At 39.5% G+C, this 20,320-nt stretch overlaps 1 protein-coding gene across 1 annotated transcript in view; it reads right to left on the bottom strand.

Moving 5' to 3' along the window:
- GLI3 (GLI family zinc finger 3) overlaps window positions 1–20,320 on the bottom strand; it is a 279,810-nt gene that overhangs the window by 248,259 nt on the left and 11,231 nt on the right. The window contains exon 2 of the mRNA XM_033193853.1: window positions 17,552–17,717. Coding sequence (XP_033049744.1) covers window positions 17,552–17,675 — 124 coding nt within the window. The 5' untranslated portion in view covers window positions 17,676–17,717. The remainder of the gene's footprint in view (window positions 1–17,551; window positions 17,718–20,320) is intronic.

Genomic DNA, 20,320 nt, shown 5'->3' on the forward strand with positions numbered 1-20,320 from the left:
CACAACTGGATACCACTGCATAGTCCAAAGAAGGGCTACAGTGAAATGTAAATGACAAGTTGAGTTGAGGAGTGCAGCACACCAACATGGCACATGTATACATATGTAACAAACCTGCATGTTGTGTACATGTACCCTAGAACGTAAAGTATAATAATAATAATAATACAAAAAAGGAAAAAGAAAATCACTGCCCAGGAACATAAAAGGGAAACAAATGGAAGACCCCGGACTTAACGGCTGAGTGGAGCAGAGCTGCCCCCAAACTGGAACTGCTGCTTCTGGACATCAGAAAGAGACCAGTGAATTTCTGTTTCTTTTAAGCCACTTGTGACGGTTAATTTTATGTGTCAACTTGACTGAACCATAGGATGTCCAGATAGCTGGCACCACATTATTTCTGGGAGTGTCCATGTGGGTGTTTCTGGAAGAGATTAGCATCTGAATCAGTAGATGGAGGAAAGAAGGTCTGCTCTCACCAGTGCAAGCAGGCATCATCCAATCTATTGAGGGCCTGCATAGAATGAAAAAGTGGCAGAAGGGAAAACTTACTATCTTTTTGAGCAGGGGCATCCTTCTTCTGCATCAGAACCCTGGAGCATCTGAACTCTGAGTTCTTGGGTCTAAAGACTGTGGGACTTACACCAGTGGTCCCCTGGTCTGTGAGGTCTCAGCCTCGGACTGAGAGTTACACCACCAGCGGCTCTGGTTTTCAGCCTTTGGACACAGACTAAATCACACCACTGGCTTTTCTGGGTGTTCAGCTTGCAGACAGCATATGGGGGGACTTCTAGTCCTCATAATCAAGTGAGCTAACCCCCACAATAAATCTCCTCTTCTATGGCTTTATACAAAAAAAAAAAGAAAAGAAAAATATAGAAAATACCAAGTGCTGACAAGAATGAGAAGCAATTCTGTACAACCCCTTGGGAAGAGTATTTAGGCAGTGTCTACTAAAGCTGATATATGCACACTCTAGGAGACAAGACTTCCACTCCTAGGTTTATGCCCAATAGAAATGTGTATTCAGATCCACCAAAAGACAGTTACCTGACAGCCAATGTTCCTGACAGCCAAACCCTGGAAGCCACCCAAATGCCCATCAGCGGTAGCGTGGATAAACAGAGCAAGTGTTTCTTTCTTGATCTGGGCTCTGTTTACATGGTGTGTTCATTTTGGGAAAATTCATCAAGCTGCTCACTTATGCTATGTGACTTTTTAATCTGTGTATTGTATTTCAATTAAAAAGTTTAAAAAGCAAGGTGAGGTTTTCACCTATCCTACCTTCTTTTAAAATATTTCACTAATGTTGATACGTGTTTCTGAAAATGAGCACTCACATAAACAGCTGATGTAAATATAAGTTGCTGTGTTTCTTGGAGCTAATTGGGTAAGATGTAGTCAAAGCACACAGATTTTTTTGGAAGGATTTTCATCACATCATTATTCACACTTGAAAAAAAAAATGTGCACATCCAATGATAGGGGATTGAATGAGTAAATTCATAGCCACTAAAGCCAAGTGGGAGAAGAGTGGTTCATGACACAGAAAATGATCCTAGCATATAGTTACCTGAACAGAGAGAAAGACTGAAAATATATCAAAGTGTTAACCTTTATTTTCCAAGTGGTGAGATTCTAGGCCAGGTTCGTGTTTTCCTTTTATGCATTTCTTAATTTCCCAATGAGCAAGTATTCCTTCCATAAAAATAAAAACTCAGCCAAGCACTGTGGCTCACGCCTGTAATCACAGCACTTTGGGAGGCCGAAGTGGGTAGATCACCTAGGGTCAGGAGTTTGATACCAGCCCGGCCAATGTGGCAAAACCCCGCCTCTACTAAAAAATATAAAAATTAGCCAGGCATGATGGCGCATGTCTCTAATCCCAGCTACTCAGGAGGCTGAGGCAGGAGAATCACTTGAACCTGGGAGGCAGAGGTTGCAGTGAGTCAAGATCACGCCACTGCACTCCAGCCTAGGCAACACAGGGAGACTCCGTCTCAAAAACTAAATAGATAAATAAAAATAAAAATAAAAATAAAAACACATTTAAGACAGGGGAGAGCAGGGAATAGCATGGATGAGTCTAAGGTCTCAGGCTGGAGTGAGCAGGCCATATGGACTTCGGTGAAGTTAGAGGCATCCTGCATTCCTGGGGCTCCTTTAGGCTCCATTTTTACTGGAACTCTTTCTAAAGTGAATTATTTTAATAATTTCTATATAATAAACCATCTAATCTTCGTGAGATGATGCAGCATCTTCTCCAAGTGTCCCTGCAAAAGCTTAGTGCCCTTGCTTCTGCTGCATCTGAATGCGGCTGCCTAACTTTTCAATAACAACGCTCCCCAGTTCCTGCCTGTAAATGCCATTCTGAAAGAATAAATTACAAATATGGGTTACTTGAGAGGTTCAGTGTTTAGGGGTCTGGTAATCAAAGTTTATTGCACTCTTGGTTTTGTTTCTTTTTTCCACTCCAAGAAGTTTAATGCAACTAAATTAGCATCAAAGAAATTTGCAAAAGCTCTAAGTGAAGCCATGATGAAATATAACTACATAAAACCGGATGCCAAACAGAAAACTATGCAAAGCACCCTATGAGGATGTTCAAGAGGTTTGAAAGAGGGCCACCATCTGGGAGGAGTTAGTCACACAAGAGTCCAAAATGTTCCTTCTGGCTGCCACACACATCTTCTTCCAGGAAGACGAATATAGGAAGCCTGGTGGGTAATGAATAATACCAGGTCTAAATCAAGAAAACATACATTTCAGATTTCAAAGGATCAACTGCTGTTGTGACAGCAAATTGTAATTATCAGCAGTTCAGACAAAATTGGGCAAAATCTCCCTGAACTTATACCTGAAACTGGTATCTGTAGAATACCCTTCAAAATACTTGCAATTTTTTCTTTAATTTTTATTTTAGAGACAGGGTCTCACTCTGCTGCCCAGGCTGGAGTGCAATGGCATGATCATAGCTCACTGCAGCCTTGACCTCCTGGTTCAAGCGATCCTCCCACCTCAGCCTCCCAAATAACTGGGACTACAGGCAGGTGCCACCATGCCCAGCTAATTTTTTAATAATTTTTTTGTAGAGACAGGGTCTTTTTTAAAAAATTTATTTATATAAGATATATTTTATTCCACATTTCACATAGGAATATCAGTAATAAAATATCTTTTAGTTAGTTCCCCAAAAAAGATGAATGGTCATTCCCAGGTCAATGTACTTAAAAATGGGTCCTGTCACTGACCCCAGGACATACAATGTTTGGGACTTGGAAGACTAAGGTGGTTCTATTAGGCTAGCAGAGGCCTGGGTATTCTTTTTTATTATTATTATTATACTTTAAGTTCTAGGGTACATGTGCACAACATGCAGGTTTGTTACATATGTATACATGTGCCATGTTGGTGTGCTGCACCCATTAATTCATCATTTACATTAGGTATATCTCCTAATGCTATCCCTCCCCACCCCTCCCCACAATAGGCCCCAGTGTGTGATGTTCCCCTTCCTGTGTCCAAGTGATCTCATTGCTCAATTCCCACCTATGAGTGAGAACATGCGGTATTTCGTTTTCTGTTCTTGCGATAGTTTGCTGAGAATGATGGTTTCCAGCTGCATCCATGTCCCTACAAAGGACACGAACTCATCCTTTTTTATGGCTGCATAGTATTCCATGGTGTATATGTGCATTTTCTTCATCCAGTCTGTCACTGATGGACATTTGGGTTGATTCTAAGTCTTTGCTATTGTGAATAGTGCTGCAATAAACGTACGTGTGCATGTGTCTTTATAGCAGCATGACTTATAATCCTTTGGGTATATCCCCAGTAGTGGGATGGCTGGGTCGAGCAGGGTCTTGCTATGTTCCCCATGCTGGCCTCAAACTCCTGGCCTCAAGCAGTCCTCCTTCCTTGGCCTCCTAACGTGCTGGGATTATAGGTGTGGCCCACCACACCTGGTCTCTGGAATAGTATTTGACTAAACAATGTGATGGTACATTTTGGCCTAAACAAAATCTTCAGTGGCTTTTAACCCAAGATGGACCCATACATGTGATGTACACAGCTTAATTTAAAAGGAATTCTGAATTTCCTATTCTAAACTTAAATTATATTAACTCATTCCTCTCCAGCTCCCCTTATTTATGGGACATCTTTCGTCTCATTTTACATTCTGCAAAATTCCTGTGGAAATTGGAGCCCGTGTCATAGAGACTTGAATATCAAGAATATGAAGGGAGAGAGAGAGCTCTCTCTTTTTTTTTTTTGAGACAGAGTCTCGCTCTTACAGATCATCATTCCTCCAAAGAGAATTCTAATCATTCAACCAAAATTTTCCAAGAGAAAGTTAGAGCTCCAAATACTCCCTGTAAAGGAGAGCCTCTGGCAAATGCTGGGTCATGTATCTCTTTAAGAATCTGAAATAAAAAAAGGTCATAGGCCCATGTCCATAAAGTGCTATGTAAAATAATTCCAAAGGGGTTCCCCCATTCTCAGATGCCTCTCCATCAAGGTCAAGGGTTCTGGGATTACTGGTGAAGATGCCCTGCTGTCGCAGATGGTTCATTTCCCTTAGATCTTATTGGGCTTCAAGTGGTTGTCACTGTGGTCAATGGTATTTGTTTACAGAGGCAGGAGCTATGCTTTCCTAGACCTTGAAAACTGACATTATCACCACAAGAGAGAATTTCTATAAAAATTTTACTCTTTTTTTTAAGCACATATAATCCCTCACTTCTATTCAAAAATGAAAGCCCCCTCCCTCCACAAGTTAAAATAAGGTACAAAGTTATGCTAGCATTTATCTGTAAGAATTGTACTTGTATTATTAGTATATCCAAGTATTATAAAGTTTCTATATTTGATAGAGACTCACTTTCTCCCCACCACAAACCTCCCGGCCCCCAGAGCAGTGCAAATACCACGGATCTAGTCTGGAACAGTGACTCAGCAGTATTTCGTAGCCTGGTCCCAGCTAATATTATCACTTCTTTATTAAGAAAGGGTTTTTCTCTTCTACACCTCACGTGCAACTCTGAACTTTTTGAAAAAGTAGTAAACAAAAATAAAATACGCTTTTTAAAAATCATATCTTTTTTCTTTTTTCTCATGAAGAAAAGGGGAGTGACAAGAGATCTGCAAATTGTCTTCTTATCCCTCTCTCTCTTTACAATCTGTTGTTGTTGAAGGGAATCAGGGCAGATACTTTGCAGATATCCAGATGAAGGCCTAGCAATAGGTACATGTAGGACCATGTTTCCTCTTCAATCTAGAAAAACCAACAAACTACCTTGGGTTAAACCAACACTAGTCAGTGGGAAGAACAAGCAACAAGAGAAATTTTTCTGCTGTAACACTGCACCAGCCTGTTTAATCCTTGGATTCCCCAATATTCAACCAATATGTATGCTGACATGGGTGTGTGTGAATACACATGTAGACAGACAACTGAGAGATTTATGAGCATCTTTTTTTTTTTTTTCCTGAGTCATCCAGTTTTTTGGGCCAAACAGATGGGTAAAAATATTCTAATTTTGTGTGAAGCCGATCAAAGAAAGTGCTTTGAATTTATGTGAAAAAGTTTCCCATTAAGATGGTAGCTGTTTTTTCTAGCATGATTCTTTTTAATTACGGAAAAGAGCCGAAAGGCTTTGTCAGAGGGCACATGTTTTCTATAAATCAAAATGTAAATAAATGTGAGATTATTTCACTGGGCATACATATGGTTTTTGCTAAGTAAACTCTATTTATAAAACATTGTTAGCCTACACAGGAACTGCTGTCAACGTTTATAGGAAAGAAACTTTTCTACTGCTCTCAAACTTGCCAGGATTTGAAAACAAGCCTAGAAACATTAGTATTTTAGGAAAGATTGAATTTAAACTTAATGTGAAATGGACCACTGTATGTTTTCTGGTTTTCAAATGCTTGGAAGAAATCTTCAATTATACAGCTTCATATTTTACCAGAAAATGTTTAAAATTGATGGAAGTTCCATTATTTCAATCATGCCATTGTTCTAATCTTTCTAGAAGTTCTCTTTTGGTTATAGGTAGGGGTCTCAGATTATTTTTCTTATCATTGCCACTAAAACAAAAAATATTCTGTGAAAGGGGAGTCTTCGACATTAATTAAAGCCTAGTATTCATAATTGCCACACCATCTCCCCGAAAGGTTCATCTCTTAATTATACTCATCCTTGACCATAAACACATTTATCAGTTCTGCTCAGAGCAGTCCTCAAAATGAATCTGCTGTGAAAGGAATTAGCCATAAGCAAGCATGAAGCAAGAGTCCTTGACAACCAACAGCAAACCAATAAGCTAATAGTAACCTTAATAATAATTTACGTTCTCCATTTTCCATTCAACTTTTATTTCTTGAGCTGCAGTGCCTTCCAAAACAGAATTTTTTCCGATGCTTTTGCAATCAATCCCTACTCTAGGTGGATGTAAGCCAATGGTTACAGTCGTGAGCAGTTCCCGAAAGAGACATCTCGCTCTATCTCTCTCCCTCTTGCTTTTTATTTTTTCCTTTCAAGTTGCATCTCTCCCAATTGTAAGATTGTCATCTCTTGGCATGAAATGCATTTGTTTTTATTTTTAAAGATAAATACGCACACAGAAATGACTCATCCTCTTGAATGACAAGGGGAAAATATTAGGTAGTTCCACAAAAATAACTCAAAGGATTTTAAAATCCACGTAAGACACTCTTGAATTTCCAAGTTAATAAAACACTTAAATATATTTTAGGATTATCTAACATGTAATTATCTGTATATGACTAAACTGCTTTGGAAACGATGTAAAATATTTCACTCCCAAATATTTTTCCCAATTTGTATGTCGAATTCCAAAAAAATTAACCCAATTTATAAAGAAGACTCCATTTCTTTGCAATATATCTAAAAGGGAAAGGTTGCTTATAAAATGTAACCATGGTTCCAATAAGCTTAAAAAATAGTCATAGATAAAGAAAAACACAAGTATTTTCTGTATCATTCATTTTTCTAATTTTGTGGTTTGAGAGCTAGCAACCCTAACAGACACTAATGAATTTGAAATTATAAGGAAAGGCCGAGTTCTCCAGAACTTCTGCTCCTAATCAATCACCAGAGATCAGTGACATCATTAGCGCCTTTGATCACAGCTCCTCTTTCAAGCTCAGATGGGATGGATTGATCCTTGCTGGCACAGAGAATGGAGAAACACCTAGGAATACAATTCACCGTGAAACATGAGAGGTCATCAGCATCTCTTCCCTTCCTTCAAGAGGAACAGAGAGCACATTCCAGAGCAGCCCAACACCAAACAATAGAGCCACCTCATTAAATCCAAACCTAATTCCCGTCTCATCTTCCTAGGATTCCTAAAGCACTTTAAGAGAGGAAGGGATAATAAGCGACTTTTCTTTCAAAGAACCTAGGTTACGAGCCTTTCAGTGTGTTCTTCCTTACCCAACACACCTACCCGGGGCTGGCCCCAAATCCCCTCACCATGTGGGGAGGGAAAGAATCTGTGGATTTTGTTCTCCCATTTTCCCCATTACGATGCACTTAAACAAAGCAGGACTTCCCCTTCTACTTCCGAATTTTACATAATGAAACAAGTAGTATTTGAGAAATAAAATTTTACTTAATAAAACTGCCAGTTACTCTACATTGGCCAAGAAGAAAGTCCTTGAATATAATGTTAACCACTACAATTTCAAAATACTTGTATTCTAGTCACTCAGCATGTTCTCCTCTGAAATGGTCACTTTGGGAATGAAAAGTTTTAATTGACCTTTTCTACATTTGTTCCATGGTTGTTTTCTCCCCCTCCCTATTTGTAATAGCAGTCTAATTGAGCTTCGTGACTGGTGGTGAAATGTAGTTTATTATCTCCCTCATCAGGTGATCAATGATTTCATTAATAAGACAGATAACAAAACTGTCATATCATCGACACTGTTATGAAAGATGATCCTAGCTTCCCGCTCCATTTTCCAAGGTCTGGGGTTCTCTGTGGCAGCTCTGAGTCCATTCAATATTTTCCACAGACAGAGAAAAGTGAAAATCCATTTTGAAACCAATTTCAATTAGGATCCAGAAGCTGTTATCACAGGTGTCGCAGAATGGGCCCGTAAGTGGAAATGTCGCCTATCCATTCTGAAATGAAACCTTATCAGGGGCTACAAAGATGGCTGGGGACAGCCTATCTGTAAATTACTTTTCGTCCTGTGTTAACTCAACCTTAGTTCTGTCATATGGAATTCTTTCCATCCACTAGTAATAATCTAATGACTAACTAGACACAGCACCCAAACGGCTTCCAGCCGGGCAGGGCTGTCCCCAGAAACCCTTAAACATGGGTACAAATGCAAACACACTCTGGCCTGCAGGCAAGCAAAGGGACAGGCATGCTTTAAATGATAGAACTAAAAGTTTATTATGGGAAATAAAAGAAGCCCGTCTCCACCCATTGCATTCCTGGTGATTTTTCAATTGCAAACTCCAAGGCCCTGTTATTTCATTAATGCAGCACCCAAGTAGTGAGGCTTTTCTCTCACATCTTTCAGTCTCCTTTTAGCAAATTATCCCATGACGGCAGATTTATTCAGTCAAAGACCTCGGACTTTGAGAGGCAACAAAAGAATCAAGAGACTTTCTGGTCCACCTGCCTGGCGAATGATGAGGCAGGGAAAAGTCTCCCCCAGAGAAACCAATCAAACCATTGTGTGGCACAGTCAGACCTTTTCAACTGTCAAGCCAGAGAGCAGGGAAAGAGATGAAAGAACGCAGGATGAAGCTACCATTTACGGAACCATGTGGGAATGGTCTCCTAAGATTTAATAATTGGGATGGAACTCAACTTTCTACAACTAAAGAAAAAAAAAGAGAAAGGAAGAAAGGGACCAGGAAGAGGAAAGAGTCGAAGAAAGGGAAAAAAGAGCAGGCAAGAAAAAAAAAAAAATAGACTAAATTGCACTAGGAATAACTTAATATAAAAATTCTGTCTACCTGACACAAAGTCCAATCTATATAAGTAAAGGAGAAAGGGGAAAGATGTTTCCAGAAAACAAAAAGATACAAAGAAAAAAAGAGCAAAGCATTTGGTATTTTCCCGCTAAGTTATAGCTGCATTAAGTGTTCAGATTCTAATTTTCTCATACAATTAATTTAAAGTAACAAAAACAATAAGAAAAAGCCCTTTAATATGGCTGTCTTGTAGTTTTAAACATAAAACGGAATTTTAAATTGGCCTAAAATGTACATTCACTGGATGCTAAAAAAAAAAAAAAAAAAAAAGATTCAAAATAGCAGACGCTCAAGGTTATAGATTTCTGAACAGTTTTCAAAAAGATGTTTGTTCTACTACAAATTCAACATAAGATATTTAAATAGAAAAAAAAAAAAACCTAACACTAAGTTTTGCTAATAGTACCCAAAAGAAACATTTTTTTTTAAATGTGAAATAAACACAGCATCAAGCAGCTACTGAAGTTCCTATGCTTTCTGTCATTACTGGGGACTCATATCACATGCGTTACTGAGCTGCGTTTAAAGCACACGTATTGGTCAAAATTTGGGGGAGGTGCTGGAACTGTTCTGTGTCTCGATGGTGGTGGTAGCTATGTGAACTTACTGATTTTCAAAGCTCATAGAACTACACACCACAAAGAGTGAATTTTATTGTATGCAAATTTTACCCAATAATAAACTAAAGCAGACATATCTGGAAACTTTTCTACGTAAACAAGATAACAAGGAGTTTTTTGCTTTGACCATCACCCAGTCTCCCCAGAGCTGCCTGGAAAAGCAAGCCTTCCTCGACCTTGAAGGTCAGAGCAGCAGGTAGTGATAGGCCACCAACTACCTCTCCAGAGGGAGATTTTCTTCCCATAATCACCGTTTTGTCCCTTAGGCATCCACTATTTAGTGGTTGTTTCTGATTCTGAGCAGCTTGTTTCTGGAAATTTGAAATATTCACAACCCACGATCACAAGTAATCAAAGGCAACCCAGAAACATCCCATCCAAACAAAACATCATGCTGTGACTTTTTTTTGCTCTTAAATTTGAAAAATGGGAATGATATTTATTCCTGGTTTATCTGATATTTATGTATCCCAGGAACTGTTCTTTTTGAGGAGAAATCCAATAGCTAAAATCCCAACTTGTGCCAATTTCAGGACCAGTGATTTAAGATATTGTTCCCTAACTCTAGACTGTCAAGCTAGACTCTGATAACCAACCTCATGTAAGGATTTCCTATTAGCCAATCCTTCTAATTATCTCAATCAGATTAAAGCTGAACCATTCAGAGAATACTAACAAATGATATTATGCTGAAAGGAGTGAGATGAAAAGCATCAATAAATTTAATCCTGGCAAATAATACCCACAAGAGTCATATTACTATTACTATCAATAGCTAATATGTTTGGGTACTCTCTGTGCCAGAGTCAGAGAGGTTAAGTACTTAGCCCATGATCACACAGCAATTATGTGGTAGGGACAGGGCTCAAACCCTGGCTTAACTGCACAACACTACTGCTGTGTTACACATGCCCCCTGCCCTCCTGTCTCAAAGTGTTGTGATTTACAGGCTTATTCAGTATCTGCTGAGGCCCTCTCAGCAAAAACACTGAATGTGAGCAGGGAGGGGGTAAGGTAGAAAACCCAGGTGCTACTCTCAAGAAGTTTAAGTAAAATGTAAAACTTGAGTGCTATGAAGGAAGGGACAAGATAAACTGGTGGAGTATGAGGGATCTTTAGAGCATTGAAAGTATTTTGCAGGATACTGCAGTAGTGGATATGTGACATACATTTGTCAAAACCCATAGAACTGTACAACAGAGTGAGCCCCAATGTGAATGATGGAAAGTTAATAACAGTGCATCGATATCAGTTCATCAGTTGTAACAAATGTACCACATTAATGTAAAATGTTAATAACAGGGGAAAGTATATATGAGGGGGTATATGAGAACTCTAACTTCTGCTCAATTTTTCTGTAACCCTAAAACCTCTCTAAAACACAAAGTCTATTACTTAAAATAATAATAATTTTAAAAATAAAAAAAAATCTAGTGTTATTAGTTCCCCAAAGGACACAAGACCTTATGAGGAGAAAAAGAGACTGGGGACGTATTCACATTTGAGACTTTAAACATGCATTGGTGTTAGCAAAACACTTCTATGGAGGAACACATGGACAAAAGGCCAAGAGCCCTTGAATTTAACTAAAGCATAGGTTATGGGATGGGATAGTAGCATATCTACTTCTGAACATATCAGATTGGACTGTCAGACTGGGGCCAGATTTTAGAAGATACCTAAATGTTAAGTCAAAGACTGAACTTTATTCTACAAGTAGATGGGCGTCACTGGAGCTTTCAGAGCACGGGTGTGGCATAAGCAGAACTGTAATAAGCCTAATTTGGCAGAAGCAAGTCCCATGTATGACAAGAGTGGAGATGAAAGCCAAGGTGGTTAGACAGAAGGCCATTTTAATCATCTAAGCATGAGGTGTGAGGGTTTTCACCACACAGTACAGTAGGTTGGCCTGAAGAGACACACGAGCAAGTAATTACAGAGGAAAATCTAATAGGACCTCAAAACCGGTAGGACATGGGAGCAGGAGAGAAGGAGGGGTCAAAGGTGATGGTGCGGTTTCAAGCCTGGCTGACCACAGGAAAGGTGATATACTTAGCCAAAATAAAGAACACAGTGGTAACCAGAGTACAGGACATGTGAGTTTAGAGCTCAAGAGAGCTGGGGCTCTTATTAGAATCAGAATATTTGTCTTCAGTTAGTTGGTTTATAAACATAAAAACTCTTTATAAAAAATAAAATCTAATTCGAATACAGCACAAACCACCAGTTCAACCCAGGAAAATAATCAAGACAAAAGGATATATATATGCTGCTTCTAATGCCATAGCATATAATCAGTACAACACTAGCTTTCGAGGTTGAGGAAACCGAAATAAATGTTCCCAAGATTATCTTCCCTATTTTCCAATTTAAGAAGGCATTTAGAAGGAAGTTTACAGAAACTTTGTTTTTTTAATCCATCCCTCCTTAAGATGTGCAAACTTGGTCACATTTGGGATTTGTGAAACATCTTGAACTATTTTTCAGACATCTGAGTCCAGCAAATTCACCATTACTTTTGCCAAACACATTTCCCTTAACTGATGTGTGCGTTCAAGACAACACAATCTTTCTGTTTTGGATTCATAATGTTTAACTCACCAGCATGCTTTGTCCTAATAGCAATGGCTAACGTTTGCAGAGTCCTTCCTATATGTTTATGACATGGCAACCTGTGAAGTGTGAAGTAGGTCTTACTATTATCTTGCTAAACTGATGAGGAAACTGGAACGCTGAAAAGTTAATCTGCCCACACTCACATGGCTACTCCTTCATGTTGTCAGAACTCCAACCAAGCTTTCAGATCCCAGAACCTGTGTGTGCTATGAATGGACATCCTATAATCTGAAATCCATTTTATCTGAACATCCTTTCCACTTACCTGTCACGTGCCAGGAAATGGGATGTGGCAAAGAAAAGGGGTTGGACCTCTATAGAAACAAGAAACTAAAAACTCACAACCTATGGTCTTTATGGCGTGAACTGCCTGCCCATTTCAGAGCAGAACTGGCACATATACTCTTACCATAAAAAAAAGTCAAGGAAACAAGAGCTCATGGTGAGGAATAGCAGATGAATTTCAAACTTCCAACAAAACTCAAAGCCATCTTACTCCCAGCTAGAAGACCAACAGACATCACAACCATTGGTTGGTGCAAAAGTAATTGCAGTTTTTGTCATTACTTTTAAAGGCAAAAACCGCAATTACTTTTGCACCAACCTAATAACACCCATGCAACGGACAGTTTAAAAGCAAATCACAAGGCCAAGAAGTAACCAAAAGTTAATGCAAAGAAAAAAAAAAAAAAAGCATCTCCTTAGGAATTTGCAGACCATAACACTTTCCCCTTACAAACCTTGAAGAAAATAATTTTTAAAGCAAAGAACCAAATTCTTCTTTTTGAAAGAATCAAAGTGAACAGGGAACTTCCTTTGCATCATTAATCTATCAACTTTGGTTTCACATTGCATCAGCGTTAGGATAATAATTTCTGCTTTCTATCACTTTAAAGTCTGTTCCCAGTAACTATCAGATCTGATAAAAGATCCCCAAGACCACGGCCTACATACGTTTATCATTAGTTTCTTTTTTCAAGCTGAGTTGTAGATTAATAAGAACTATCGAATTACTCCTTTAAAACAAAATCATGGGCCAAAAATGAGGCAAAACACTTCAAATTGAAAAGTCAGTATTTGTAAATCGATGAAAAAAAAACTGTGTAAGAGAATAAGAATATGTAGAACATTGGAAGATTTACATTAAAAAACTCTTATTATTTAGAAAACACAACATGTAGCTTATGAAGTAATGAATCTATACCAAAAAGAGATTATTAAGTATTAAGCCATTTTACTTACAGTCTTCACACATTAATGGACTTGGACATTTTAAAGTCAACAATCACACCTAAGATCCGCATGCATACTTTCTATGGGAAAGCCACCATGTGAAATGCCACAAATGATCACTTAAATCACAACTGCACTTAAATAATCCAGAAAACTAAATGCCATCTCCTTTGTTATTTACACTTCAAATATAACACTAAAATTTAAAATCAAACCATGGGCACATTAAACTATGGGTACACTGTACTTCCTGCATAAGGGTTACTGAAGGCTTTATATGTTGATATAGGTTCTTAAATGTTACAAAAATCAAGTTTGGCTTGCTTTTTTTTTTGTCATACAAGTTCTACAACACAGTTTTTCACTTGCATTATTTTAAATTTCAGTGTAAAGTGGCAAATGCTTCTTTAAAAAGCTGTTCAAGTTTTCTGAACTATACCTTTGGGTTGTGGGTCTGCGTATGTTTAAACAAAACTCTATACGAATGTTATTCCAGGAGCAGATACTCCGCTGAGAAAAGTACGAAAACAGATCTGTAAGGACACGCAGTGGAATGTGAGTGGTTTGGCTGGGAAGCTCACAATGAAGAACAAATTGCACCACAGAATGGCTGGAAAAGTTAATTAAGGCAACCTCACCAATAACTCAGCCAGTAACAAAACTTTTTGTTCATTTGTGTGACTTTAGTCATGAAATGGTGGATAGGAGAGAAAATGCAGGTATCACATTCATTTGGTTCTTGAAACTGAACTCCTTTTTTTTTTTTTTTTTTTTTGAGACAGAGTCTGGCTCTGTCACCCAGGCTGGAGTGCAGTGGCGCCATCTTGGCTCACTGTAAGCTCCACCTCCCGGGTTCACGCCATTCTCCTGCCTCAGCCTCCTGAGTGGCTGTGACTACAGGCACCCGCCACCACGCCCAGCTAATTTTTTATATTTCTAGTGGAGACAGGTTTCACCGTGTTAGCCAGGATGGTCTCGATCTCCTGACCTGGTGATCCGCCTGCCTCGGCCTCCCAAAGTGCTGGGATTACAGGTGTGAGCCACCGCACCTGGCTGAAACTGAACTCATTTTTAATTGTTCAGTTACAAATGGATATAGTTCAGGGCTTTGTAAAGGAAACACAAGAACCCTTCTGGAAACAGTAGCAATCAGTACTACCTGTTACAGCATCCACATGATTCTGTTTTTCTTTCTACGAATAGCCTCAGTGCAGGGGTCCAAGCATTTATGAAATATTTATAGAGAAAAATAGAAAAGATAGGAAGAGGGACAGAGGGACAGACGGATGGACAGAAGGATGGAGGGCCACGGCGATGTCAGCCACCAGTCAGCACACAAATAGTGTCCCAACTTGGAAAGCCTGCACCCCACGAACTCTAAACCCAGACAGGGGCAGGTCCAAAGCCCACACACCAGTCCCTGTGATCAAGACTGAGTGCAGAGGCAGCAGGTGACCAGGCTGCACAAGAAAGGGCCTCTGCGCTTCCAGCAATCCATGCCCCTCAGCATAATCCTGGGACTGTAAAGAGGCGCTGAACTAGTTAGATGAAAACTGTAGAGGACTCTGTAAAAAAGACCATGGTAATTATTAGCATCACATACATAAAGAAAAAGGTTTATTGTCCTTTCTTTTACTTGTTCCTCTCTTTAAATTTGTTTTCCAAGAGTCTGCCTGTCGGCTTGCAATCCATATTTAAAAACACCACTTCCATTTTTCTTTTATTTGATTTTTGTTCCAAAATATAAAACACTAAATCTCTTAGAAGAAACAGGAACATTGAAAAACTGATCAGAGTTCGCCGGATTTCCAAGACAGCTATCATTTAGGCATGTTCCCTGCAAGTTTGACCAATGAGTGTCTGCCCCCAAACAGGACAGGATTTATAAACATTTAGGAGAAAATGTGGGCTCAAGGGCACAAACTGATCAGGGCAGGAAGCCAGTGGAGTGGGGTTGAGGAAACAGGTGATTATTTAACACTGTAGCACTAACATTTGTAAATCATGACTGCTCCTTCTCTGGCTAGTTTTATCTCGTAGCTTCCTGGCTGTTGTGGGGCTGGTCAGGTTAGTTCTGTTCCCAATCACCCTCAACGGAATCATGAGGGAAACCCGAGGTCCAAGAGCAACTCAAGACAAATGCAGCTGCAGTGGAAAACCTCCTGAGAATGTGTCTAGGTGTGGGAGTGGCACAAACAACGGTATCTTCATAAGACTGAGACTCTGTGGCCATGCAGGTGAGATTCATAAGCACGAGAGGCGCTTCTGCAGGCTCCATGTAGCGCAGCAACATCTTCTGCCATGCGCTTGTTCTTGCCTGTTCTCACATTCACACACATGCATGCCCATAGTTACCCCTACCACACACACCCACACACCTACACACTCACGCATACACTTGCCCACACTCACACATATCCTCACACACTCACACCCCCTACACACGCACACTCACTCACACCCTGACACACAGGCATGTACACTCACACAAACTATAAAGATAACCAAAAGCTGATGTTCCTGAAGCCAAATATGTAGGAAGCATTTATTCCTATAGAATTACCATAAAAATTACCAAATAACCAACACTGCATATACTGATTCTATTTCTAAAATAATAAATTTGCCTAAATTTTACCAATTCCAGAAAAAAGAAACCAAGGTAACATATTTTTAAGGAGAAATGCCTTCTATAACCACATTGGATGAAAAATGCCATATTACGGCTCAGTTAAAATAAGCGCCAGTCTTGACTTTAAATACCATCAATAAAGGAGGAAATACTTTCACATATATGTAAATTCATTATTTTAACTAAGACATAAACACATCTCCCTAAGGATCAATTTAAAACAATTTAAGGATCAATTTAAAACTGAAGTCATTTGCCAGTAGGTTTAAGAGCCAGCTCCTTCCCTACCCAGTGCAGTCAGCAATGCACACTCACGAAACTGGGTGAAGAAGTACAGGTGAGAAGCACAGGCTCTCAGCAGACAAGGAGGGGCCCAGAGAGAAGTGGTCAGGCTGCTTGGAAGTATCTGCCCTTAGAGTCTAACGTTCTGGACTGGAGTTATCTTCCAAAGGAGATTTTGACTCTCCAAGTGGATGTAGAAACATGTAAATCAATCTAGTAAAACCTGTCTTGGAATATAGAAAATATAAGAATAGCAGGTTGGCTCATACAAATCAGTGTGCCCAGATACGCAGTGTCCAGGAACTAGGAGAACGGGCCAGCTCATTCTTCCTAAAGGCCCAAGGAGAAGCAGAGAAATTCAGTGAGGCCAGGAATGGCTATGAAATCTACAAAAAGGAAAGGCATTAGTGGCCCACAATGGAGAAACAGCAGGGACAGGAAGTGAAGGTTACCATTAACGTATTCAGTCTGTTTGTACCAGGGAGGCTCTGGAATTTATTTTCAACACTCCATGCTTGAACTGAAATGCCTCTCAACATTTTGCTTAAAATTTAAAAATATAGAATACAGGAACAGTGGCTCTGTGTTATCTCTGAACACAAGTAAGTAAATTAAATTTTTATAAGCTAACAACAAAACCTGCATCTCAGATACTAACATTACCTTGAGGTTCAATCATTAACACTTCTTAAAATCCTTTAAAGTAGACTACTTAAAGTTGGGGCTGGGGGAGACTCCTGTCCTGTCACTAATTTTGACAAGACAACTTTTGTGTCTTTTGTACTAATTATTCCGAGTAGTATAGATGATCCATATGCAACAAAAAGCATTTTGAACTCTTGCCAGACTCGTCAAGATGATTTCCAAAATGCCAAAACAGGAACTTCTGATAATAAATAACCTATCACATTTACATCTCAAATTAGAAAGTTTGGAAGTCAACGTGTAGGTTGAGTGCCAAAATAGAGATTACTAAATTCCATATCCCCCACGCCGCCACCCCCACCCCCGCCCCATTTGCTTTCTTTAGCCTCTCCTAGAACAAACACTGGTCCAGGTGCAAACGCTCAATTCACAAGGAATGCAGAGAACACAGAAATGACTCCAGGCTGGGCTGCTGGTAATCCCTGTGCTGCTCACCATTAGAAGTGGTGCTGGAGGCAACGGCTTTCTCGCTCACATCTGTTCGAGTGGAGCACTTCACTATGGAATTCTCAACTTTTTTCTTTTCAGTGGTCGTGGAGCTATGGGACTGGGCCTCCATGATGTCTTCTCATTACTTCAGCTCTCTTCGACCAAAAATGCCCTAAAGAAAACAACAGAGCCATCAACTTTCCAAAACAGTGGAAATAAAAATAAAAAAAAAAAAAAACTTTCAAAAGTCCACTTCACCTGTCATCTGAGAAAAGCCTAGAGCTTTAGGAAATTCAAAATGTAGATGACACTTCACAGGTTTTCTGGCAAAAATGTCTCAAAGTTTAACAAACCAGTGAAACTCTACACATGCAAAAAAAGAGAACTGAGGGAAATGCCCATAATGTGGTACTTTTCCCAAATCCCTACTGAGCATTTGGTATCAAATGGTCTAAAAATCTCAATTTGCAACTGTGTCTATCATGTGAAACAAGTGTCATATTACTTTTTAAAGCCACATCTGCAAATGTCTCTTCAGGTGGCCAGCTTTACAGGAAGGGGCATTTGAACAACTTCCAAAGCAGGGGAAGGTTAATTATTAATTAGATTTTTTAAAGAGAGTCTGACAATTTCTAACATCGAAGGCCTACTCTAAATTCTGAATCAGAGGATAATTCAGGCCAAGCAGTTCAGTGATTTTTGCCTCTTTCATAAAGATATCTGAATTGCAATATACCTCTTAATCCTAATTCATTCAGGTAAGCTATACTCTTTAACCTCCTTAAAGCATGAGAATATTTCAGTTCATTTAAGTCACATTTTTAAGACAAAGGTAATAGAACAACATGCTCTTGATTCCACATGGAAAAGTTGAAAGGTCTTTGTAATAGCAAAGACTGGGCTCACTTAGGAAATATTAAAAGTCAGCTAAAGGCAGGTTCAGTAGGTCTGTCTTTCACTGGCTTCATTCATGTGATAATCGCCCTAACTCATCATTCATCAATTTTCACTCTGCTTCATGTTCCTTTTTGCAGTCATGTTCTACACCTACAAAGAATACAATAAGAGAGGAAAAGTACCCTCTCTAGCATGTTTTCTTCATGTTATCTAGATTGCAACTTTCGTAGAAGGCATTTCTTTGGTCTGGCCACCTTGCTTATTTTTCTACATTTAGTAGATGTCGACATCCTCAATCACAGCAGCGGTGAGTGAAATGAAATAAGTAACTGCTTGATCAACTAAAAAAGTTAAAATACAAGGTAAAATATTTTCAATCTACTTTAACACATATTTGCAAGGGAACTGCAAGCTCTTCATTGCATAATAAATTCCTCCTTGATCTGGAATTCAAGTAACTAGAATGTTTAAGAACCAGAGGCCACATGGCACACTGTAACACCAGCTCTTCCACTCACTTCCATCTCTTTTCTGAGATTATCCAGTGTCATTCATTGTAAAACACACAAGTTATTTAAGAACAGCTTTGTAGAATAAAAAAGAAAAAAGAAGCACTAAGTTAAATTTACATATCAATTGTAAGATCCACTCCAAATTCAGAGACACCCCTCAAAGGGCACTGACAAAGTATTATACAACAGAAAAGGGGGCTTGAGATCTCCCTTCCGAGTGCAGCCAACGTGTGTGAGTCCCAAGGGCAGGGCTACCTGCATGGCGCTCCCCGGAGGCTAGCTGGACAGTGCACAACGGCCAACAACCTGTTGCTGAGCCTCAGTGATCTCATCCGTCAAATGACAGAATCAGGCAGTGAGATCTGACCTTTACTTTGGGCAGGGGGAACACATCTTCTTTAAGAACCTGTTAAAAGTTAAAGAGCTTCTCCCCAGAAAATACCCTTAAACTCAAAAGTACACATTTAATTTCTAAGGGATCACCGACCTTCAAAGCTTTTCCAAGAATCTGGATAGAGAAACCTTAAAGGAGAAATCTTTGATGGTCCCTTCTAGCTCTAACAATCTCAGAATAATTACTTTTTGTAATGGTCCTTCAAAATTGATTTAAATATCATCTTTAAAGTATGCCACAAGAATAATCCAATACAATCGGCATCGTTTCTCACTTGGTACAAGAACTATTTGTATCAGCGTTTCTACAGTGCTTGCTAAGCATTCAGATTCCTGCAATGCATTTGCGTTGGAGGGTAGCACCCGGGAACCTCAATTTTAGCAAGCATCACTAATTGTCAGATTCACTAAAGTTTGTTTTTGTTGTTGTTGTTGTTGTTTTTGTTTTGAGACAGAGTCTCACTCTGTTGCCCAGGCTGGAGTGCAATGGCCTGATCTCAGCTCACTGCAACCTCTGCCTCCCAGGTTCAAGCGATTCTCCTGCCTCAGCCTCCCAAGTAGCTAGGATTAGAGGCGACTGCCACCATGCCCAGCTAATTTTTTGCATCTTTAGTAGAGATGGGGTTCGTCATGTTGGCCATGCTGGTCTCAAACTCCTGAACTGAGGTGATCCACCAGCCTCGGACTCCCAAAGTGCTAGGAGTACAGGCATGAGCCTTGAACAACTGTTCTACACGTTTATTTTTGCTCACTGCTGTATACCCAGCGAAGTATATACTCATTGAAGTCTTTGCTGACTGGATGAACTAATGAATGAACTGCACCTTAGAATCCTGAATTCCAACACCCTACACAAACCTATCCTAGCACCCATCACAATGATGATAAACTCTTCTTCATCTGGAAAAGTCTGTGCTGAACATCCACCTCCCCTTTCCATACTGTAAGCTCCATGAGGACAAGGTTTCTACTT

This window comes from Trachypithecus francoisi, unplaced genomic scaffold (assembly GCF_009764315.1).
Source record: "Trachypithecus francoisi isolate TF-2019V2 unplaced genomic scaffold, Tfra_2.0 Lachesis_group4, whole genome shotgun sequence".
NCBI lineage: Eukaryota > Metazoa > Chordata > Mammalia > Primates > Cercopithecidae > Trachypithecus > Trachypithecus francoisi.